This window comes from Garra rufa, chromosome 1 (assembly GCF_049309525.1).
Source record: "Garra rufa chromosome 1, GarRuf1.0, whole genome shotgun sequence".
In the NCBI taxonomy this organism is placed as follows: domain Eukaryota; kingdom Metazoa; phylum Chordata; class Actinopteri; order Cypriniformes; family Cyprinidae; genus Garra; species Garra rufa.
This window is the reverse complement of record NC_133361.1, coordinates 88,563,945-88,572,650: the sequence shown is the minus strand read 5'-3', so window position 1 is coordinate 88,572,650 and position 8,706 is coordinate 88,563,945. Positions and strand designations below refer to the sequence as shown.

General features: G+C 36.3%; 1 protein-coding gene across 1 annotated transcript; it reads right to left on the bottom strand.

The window, feature by feature from the left end:
- Nucleotides 1-484: 484 nt before the first annotated feature.
- On the bottom strand, nucleotides 485-8,152 carry LOC141340185 (uncharacterized). The gene is made up of 2 exons (XM_073845114.1): nucleotides 7,751-8,152; nucleotides 485-2,302 (listed from the first exon to the last, which is right to left on the bottom strand). Exons 1-2 carry the CDS (start codon nucleotides 7,947-7,949, stop codon nucleotides 1,197-1,199), a joined length of 1,305 nt encoding a protein of 434 aa, XP_073701215.1. The 5' UTR covers nucleotides 7,950-8,152; the 3' UTR covers nucleotides 485-1,196.
- Nucleotides 8,153-8,706: the final 554 nt, after the last annotated feature.

The following is an 8,706-nucleotide window of genomic DNA, read 5'->3' as shown; positions in this document are numbered from 1 at the left end:
CAAATAAAAAAAAAAAACATATTCAAAAAATAAAGAATTTGGGTTTTCCTGACAAAAAATATTTATTTTAGAATTAAAAAATACAAAAACCTAAATGAATCCAAAACATATATGTTATACTACAATCACAATAAAAGAACAGCTGTTTCTTCAACATGATCACAAAATGAACAAATTTCATCAATATCAAAATATTTATAGAAAGATGAATTAAACCTGTCGCTATATGTTAAGTTGTTGCACTTGTTATAACGTCGTTGGTCACATGATAACGTCAACATGGCGGAAGACGTGCAGATCACATCCATACTCAACGAGATTTGGCTGTAGAGTACGTACTCTTTTAGCGATCATTAAGTAAGTACTTATTGAAATTAAGTACCTACTCATCCAGTATGCGCTTTCGAACGCAGCCACATTATGTACGTATGTCCGACTATTATTATTACTCTTGTTTTTTTTTGTAAGAAAAATAGGACAATAATTTGTAACAGTTTTTTTTTTTATTCAACAATGATTGTTTTACAATAAAGTTTAAACCTAAAAGTGAGGCAATGACAAATGATGGTCATTGCAAAGTGATGGTGCTAGGGAGCAATGTGCTTTTTAAAAACATTTTTATAGGTTTAACATTAGATTAACAGCTCGGATTATACGCTACTTTGACATGAGACATAGAAAATGCTAAAAATTTAGTCAGGCGTGACTTCCGCGTTCAGAAAAAAGGTCTACAAGACAATCCTAAAAGACAATTCCTAATACAGCCCTTTAGGAATGGTTCCAAAATATGATTATTAAAGCCTTCCTCAAAACCGCCAATGTTGGTACTAGAAATGAGCAAGTAACTGATGTGTGCAAATTAAATCCATACACACTGATGTTAAAATGCTAACAGTGTCCTTTTGTATGCTTCAACCAAAAAACAGTGCACTTCCTGTGAGATCTCTCTTCAATTCATGACATTCAAATGTGAAGTTCTTACACTGTAGACAGAGTCCATTTGTCCATAGTCCATATTTCAAGTTGACACGGTAAAGTGTACCATGGACAAAACACATTGCTTTAAAATGTGAATTAGAATTTCATTGTAGAAGCCCTGTATAGGATTCCATTTGGAACCCTTAATAAGGCTTCTTTTGATTATGAATCTCCATGTGCTTGCCAAGGCTTACTTTTTGAGTGAAACTCTTTCCACACTAGTCACACGTGTAAGGCTTCTCTCCAGTGTGAATTCGCATGTGTCTGTTAAGGTTTGCTTTACGAGCGAAACTCTTTACACACTGTTTGCACGTGTAAGGCTTCTCTCCAGTGTGAATTCTCATGTGTGTGGTAAGGCTTTCTTTACGAGTGAAATTTTCTCCACACTGTTGGCAGGTAAAAAAGCTCTCCAAAGTGTGAATACGCATGTGGTATTTAAGTTTTGATTTTCCACAGAAACCTTTTCCACACTGTTTGCATGTGTAAGGTTTCTCTACAGCATGTATTCTCATGTGTCTGTTAAGGTATCCTTTTTGAGTGAAACTCTTTCCACACAGTTTGCATGTAGAAGGCTTCTCTCCAGTGTGAATTCTCATGTGTCTGTTAAGGCATCCTTTTTGAGTGAAACTTTTTCCACACTGTTTGCATGTGTAAGGCTTCTCTCCAGTGTGAATTCTCATGTGTGTGTTAAGGTTTTCTTTATGAGCGAAACTCTTTCCACACTGTTTGCACGTGTAAGGCTTCTCTCCAGTGTGAATTCTCATGTGTGTGTTAAGGTTTACTTTATGAGCGAAACTCTTTCCACACTGTTCGCACGTGTAAGGCTTCTCTCCAGTGTGAATTCTCATGTGTTTGTTAAGGCTTTCTTTACGAGTGAAATTTTCTCCACACTGTTGGCAGTTAAAAAGGCTCTCCAAAGTGTGAATACACACGTGGTTTTTAAGATTAAATTTTCTGCAGAAACTTTTTCCACATTTTCTCCAGGTGTAAGGCTTCTCTCCATTGTGAACTCTCATGTGAATGTTAAAGTGTCCTTTTTGACTGAAACTTTTTCCACACTGTTTGCATGTGTAAGGCTTTTCTCCAGTGTGAATTCTCATGTGCCTTTTAAGGTTTTCTTTTCGAGTGAAACTGTGTCCACACTGAAAGCAAGTGAAATTACTCCTAGTTCCTGTATTTTGTGCTCTTTTTTGTTTAGAAGTATTTGCAGACTCTAAGGAACAAACAGATTTATCTCCAGATACAAAATTATGAAGATTCTCAAACTGATCTTTCTCTTCGGTTTCATTCAGTACTTCCTTCTCCTCTTTCAGTGCTGTTAGGTCTACGGTGGAAAAACAAAGAAATAAACGTTAACCCCAGTTTAATGGCACAAAGCAACTGGCATCATAGAAATGCTAGATCCTATACCATGGTGTCCAAACCTGATCCTGGTCGGCTGGTTTCCTACAGTGTTTAAGTTGGCCTTTATACAATTAATAGAAATAAAAAAATCCAGATAATCTAATGATAGTGTTTAGGAAATCTATATAGACTGATCTCTACTATTTTATGTATCCTAGGGGATAAAAATCATCAAATTGAATTCAAAGTGATGAGGGAAAATAAGAGAAAAAACTCCCCATTTATCTATCAAATAATAAAAAAAAAACTTCTTAGTTTTTATTTAGGGGGCAGTTATGTTAGCCAATTATAAAAATGGGCTGTTCCACTGATCTTTTAAATGGAAAACAACCCAAAACTGACTGTCACAGGATGTTCACTCATAAATCACTAAACTTTTTCTGTAAAAAACTTTAGTAATATTATAATTACACTTTAGGAATAGGAAATAGTTTTGCACCAGTTGAAAGAGAAACAGTCAAGTATGGTGAATTGTGCTCTGCATTTAATCCATCGAAGTGCATACACAACAGGAACACACACCTGGAGCTCCTTATGCCCATAAAGTGGGCCAATCACAATGTTGCATGAACAGTCTGTGCATCTGACTGATGGCCTGCAAGTACGTTTTCATATTTAAAGAATTCAGTACTGACTTTTCAAACACGAGTTTGCACGTATGCAACAAATGCCTAGTTTATAATGGGTTTTATCATTTCTGTCTCGATGCGCCAAGAAATGGTATCACAACATGGTTAGGGGTGTAACATTTCCAACACACGCTTGAGGTATCCGGCCAATTCCAAAGCACGGATAGCTGACCAATCAGAGAACACCTGGGTTTCCATCAACAGTGAGTTTTGTGGAAATCAAAGCGTTTCAGAAAGGGAGGGCAGAGAGGAGCAACAATAATGTACAGTATGTGGAAAATAACATGTTTTTAAACCTCAAAATGCATAAACACATCACCATTTGATGCTAAAAAGTGAATAACAAGTCAACCATAAGATTACTATTGTTTTGAATGTTTAAGCGCAGTTACTAAAAAATATTACATGTTTATTTCTTGGTAAGACACATTTGACAGCAAAGCACTAAACTTGAGTCGGGAGGCATGCAAAATTTCAATTTCGTTGAAAAGTTCTTGAATTTCTCTCCCAAAATGTCCAAACCCTGAAACTAATGATGTAATAGCATTGGACATGATTTTAGCTAACACTGTTTCTGCATCAGCCGTGTTTGATCTGTTCATAAAAGAATTCAGCATACTTTCTTTAAAGCCCGTATTTATAATGCATTATAAGGGCATGCTTAAGGCACTATAATGAATTCATAGTGCATTATAAAAAAAATGTATAGTATGTTGTATCATAAAACTGTTTTAATGAATTGTAATTTTTATTTATTTGCGGTTATAGCTTTTAAGCGTGTGATTATCTCCTCATAGTTATGACATAAGTCTCATATATTACCACGTTACGCATGTCACTTTACTGGAAGCATAAAAAGAGCACTTATAAGTATTAATAATAATAACAATAATTATATCTATCAAAGAGCCAAAAGTTAATGTATCAGATGAATGGATAACATGACACGTTTGTATTATTAGTTAGATTATTTTGATGGTACCCTTTAGACAGCTTTTGATAAGTAACTATTCAACTGCATGACAGCTAGCAATAATTATTATTAGTAGTATGCTAAATATATTCTAACACTGTATTTTAATGGTTCCCCAAAAGACAAAACTGATATGTAACTTTTAGGGGTGGAGCCGAACCCGAATACGGTATTCGGAAAGGCACAAATAGCGTGTTTTTAACGAATACTTATTTCGAACAAATACCTTAATAAATATTTGTATTCGGGAACAAGAAAAACTTTCTATCAAAAAAGCTGCGTTTCCTCAGGAGACCGCAGTCAGTGTAGCTGTTAAAAGAGGTGACTGACACAGGCTGCTCCACACAGCAACAGAGAAGACTCGGCTGGGTGAAAAAAGACTTCACTGCGTCACTATTTTTGATGAATATATTTCTGTACCTTAACTGGGTTTATAACTTTGGGAAACAGAGTTTGATCGGGAGATTATTCTATTAGGGGCCGTTCAAATGCGCGCTAAAGTTCGTCGTTATTTCAAATGTAGAAGCGCGGTATGCGCGCTCATAATGAAAGCAACGCTCACACGGTGCTACGCGCTCGTTTTTTCCAGGCCGCATCGAGATAAATATTCTATAATCTTTGGATAAATACATCTCAACTTTTCAGAATGCCACATGCGCACGCAGGTCATATGACAAGAACCAACAAATCAGCTTCACCCTTTCCCTTATACCGTTGAAAAAACAGCCAAGTTGGAGGAACAGCTGATCATATCTGTACATGAATAAGCATTTTTAAAGACATTTAATAGCAAAGCTAATGCAAGCGATTTTTAATGCTGGAAATCCATTTATGCTTTGCTGAAACTTCCGAGTCGTCATTGAGTGATCAGGTCATGGTTGCTTAGCAACGGCAGACGCCACAAGAAAGAAGTTCTTTCAGAAGAAGAACATTTTTATTTTTATTTTAATTCTGTCTGTTCAGCATCCTCCAACAAGGACAGGTGGTGGTGGGGTTCATAATGTTCATAATGGTATTTTATTAGTTGGTTTAACCATGGATGAGGTAATGGTTGTCATGTTATTTTTTTTTTCAATGACGTTCCTTGTTACATATTCAAAAACATTAACCAATATTGCATATCAATAATTATTATAATGGATATAATTACAAAATACTTACACTATAACATAAATTAAAAGTTAAGCGCACAAAAAAAACCTGGATTTTTACACTTATTTTGAATTTTGAATTTTACTCGAATACAAATACAAATACAAATACAAATACAAATACTTTTCCCCCCTCAACAAATACAAATACAGATACAAATACCGGCTGCTTTGCACACCCCTAGTAACTTTGCAAGTTTGTGAACCTTCTACCTAGCCAAACCTTAACCTAAGTTGAATAATACTATTAATAAAGGAGTGTTAGTGTAGTTGGAAAGTTGCTTCTAGTCAGTAGACCAGGGGGCCTATCATAATAAAATGAAATATAATGTAAAAAAAAAAAAAAAATTGTAATAGGATATAGTCCATTAAAAATTGCGTAGATTTAATTAGCCGCCCATTGTGTCTAATAAATAATCATAATCTTAAAAGTTAGAACCCCAAATACTCAAGTACTTTAGTATATTGTAATTGTTATGATTATTTGAGAACATATTATAAGATTTATTTATTTTTTTATTTTTTATGATGCATTCATTACAATGCCTTAGAAATACTTTATAATGTATTATAAATAGGGGCTTCATAGAAAATGTTACCAAAAATTCTGTGCAGAATTAGGGATGCACCGATATGTATCGACCGATCACTTGCGCGTTTTGTCAGTAAAGCCGGTTCTGTAATCAGCAGTAAATGCCATCAGGTGCGTGATTTCACGTTGAGCCGTATATTCTAGTCAAGTCAAGTCAAGTCACCTTTATTTATATAGCGCCTTTTACAATACAGATTGTGTCAAAGCAACTGCACAGTATTTAAACAGCACAATAGTGTGTAAGTAACGCATTATTGTAACAATCAATTTTCAGTTAAAGGCAGTTCATCAATGAATTCAGTGATATCATCGTCAGTTCAGTTCAAATAGTATACGATATCGCTGGAAAGTGTCCCCAACTAAGCAAGCCAGAGGTGACAGCGGCAAGGAACCAAAACTCCACAGGTGACAGAGATGGAGAAAAAAACCTTGGGAGAAACCAGGCTCAGTCGGGGGACCAGTTCTCCTCTGGCCAGACCAAACAACAGTTTGTACCAATGTCTGATTGTAGAGAACTCATCAGGATCCTGTGGTGTAGCGCCGATGGCCGTCAAGGTTGGCGAGGTCTTTATTGGTGATCCGCCTTGGAGCTCATCTGGTTGACATCCACGGCTATTGAAGTCATCTCCAGGTGGTGATCCATGATCTAAGCTGGGTACGGACTGGATCCGGGGGACTGGAGTGACCATCTGATCCGGATACAGGCTGGGTCTGGTGGCTACGGTGACCTCGGAATAAGAATGAAACAGACTAATATTAGCGTAGATGCCATTCTTTTTACGATGCAACGAGTGCATCAGGTGTTATGGGAGGTGTTTTCGGTTCCGGTTGACCTAATTAATGCAGCCTAACAATCCTTTAACGGATTTGAATTATAGAAATGTGTTAATGATTTTATGTGTAAGCCAGGTTAAAGAGATGTGTCTTTAATCTAGATTTAAACTGACAGAGTGTGTCTGCCTCCTGAACAGTGTTAGGTAGATTGTTCCAGAGTTTAGGCGCTAGATAAGAAAATGATCTGCCGCCGGCAGTTGATTTTGATATTCTAGGTATTATCAAATTGCCAGAATTTTGAGAACGCAGCGGACGTGAAGGACTATAATACGATAGGAGCTCGTTCAAGTACTGAGGAGCTAAACCATTGAGGGCTTTATAAGTAATTAGCAAGATTTTAAAATCTATACGATGTTTTATAGGGAGCCAATGCAGTGCTGACAGAACCGGGCTAATATGGTCATACTTTCTGGTTCTAGTAAGAACTCTAGCTGCTGCATTTTGGACCAGCTGGAGTTTGTTTATTAGGCGTGCTGAACAACCACCCAATAAAGCATTACAATAATCTATCCTTGAGGTCATGAACGCATGAATTAATGTTTCAGCATTTGACATTGATAGCATAGGTCGTAATTTCGATATATTTTTAAGATGGAAAAATGCGGTTTTGCAGATGCTAGAAATGTGGCTTTCAAAGGAGAGATTGCTATCGAATAGGACGCCTAGGTTCCTAACTGATGACGACGAATTTACAGAGCAGCCATCTAGTATTAGACTGTGTTTTAGGTCATTACTTGTGGAGGTTTTAGGTCCAATAATTAGTACCTCTGTTTTTTCAGAATTTAACAGTAAGAAGTTATTCGCCATCCAGTTTTTAATATCAGCTATGCATTCTGTTAGTTTTTCGAATGGATATTCTACAGATAATACACGCTGATAATGAACATTGATTTGCGCAGCTCGTCGGTAAACAACGGCTGTGTGTAGTACAGAACCGGCTTTACTGACAAAACGCGCAAGTGATCGGTCGATACATATCGATGCATCCCTATGCAGAATTTAAATGTTTCTTACTAGATCTGGAAGTGCTTTTGCTGCCCCATCTATACTTTAACAGACTGATCTGCTTTAAATATTGTTTCTATTACAATTTACTAAATCTAAAGCAGCTTGAAACTCAGTATTAATAAAACTTTGAAATAATGTACCACAAACAGTCATTAAAGATGAATGAAGATTAAACACCAACCTCCTTGTTCCTCTTGTTTTATTCTCAAAAGTTCTGGTTTCTCTTGTTTTATTCTCAAAAGTTCTGGTTCCTCTTGTTTTATTCTCAAAGGTTCTGGTTCCTCCAGTTTTATTCTCAAAAGTTCTGGTTCCTCTTGTTTTATTCTCCAGGTTTCTAGTTCACTCATGTTCTCCTCACTCTCCACTTTAACAAACTCCATCTTCACAGCAGCAGATCTCAGATCAGCAGATACTTCTCCAGATATTCCTGCTCGCTTCCAAACCTAGTCACAGCTGTGAAGATGAGGATATTACAGGTATTTACTGACTGGATTCAAAAACTGTTTTTTTTTTCTGTTTACAGAAACTTCATTTCTCACAGGCTGAACTAAAACAGAATCACAACAAAACAACAGAGAGCAGTGAAACTAATCTTTTTCTTCTTAGGTTTAATGGTGTTTGTCAAACAGAAGTGTGTGTGTTAGTGCCACCCGCTGGACTGGAGTGTGAAGCGCCGAAAGGAGGGAAAATATTATGGGGAATGACTTTGTGTGTCTACAATGTGCGCTATTTTTTATTTTCTTTAAAAAAAGCCGATCTGCACAAATAAATGAAAATGACTTCAAATTAAGACTCACATCATGGTATTTGATCAGCATCAACAGTCTTTGTGAGTGAATATTAAAGGAGAAAAAAAAGAGAAAAATATGCTTTCCTACTATATACGAAAAAGTATTAAACCCACAATGCCCCAAACTCTACAGTTTAACTGAATCCCTACAGGATGGACAAGTAAAAAACATTTGTTTCTAACTTTAGATTGAACAGAAAAATGTGTCTTGATTTCCTTTTCCCATCCTCTCTGCCATTCCTTTATTAAACTTGATTATGACCTTTTCTGCATCTTTATTGGCAAAAACCATGTCAACATATTCAGTTGTTACTCCTCATCTTCCCTTTTAACAGTGAACAGTTCAG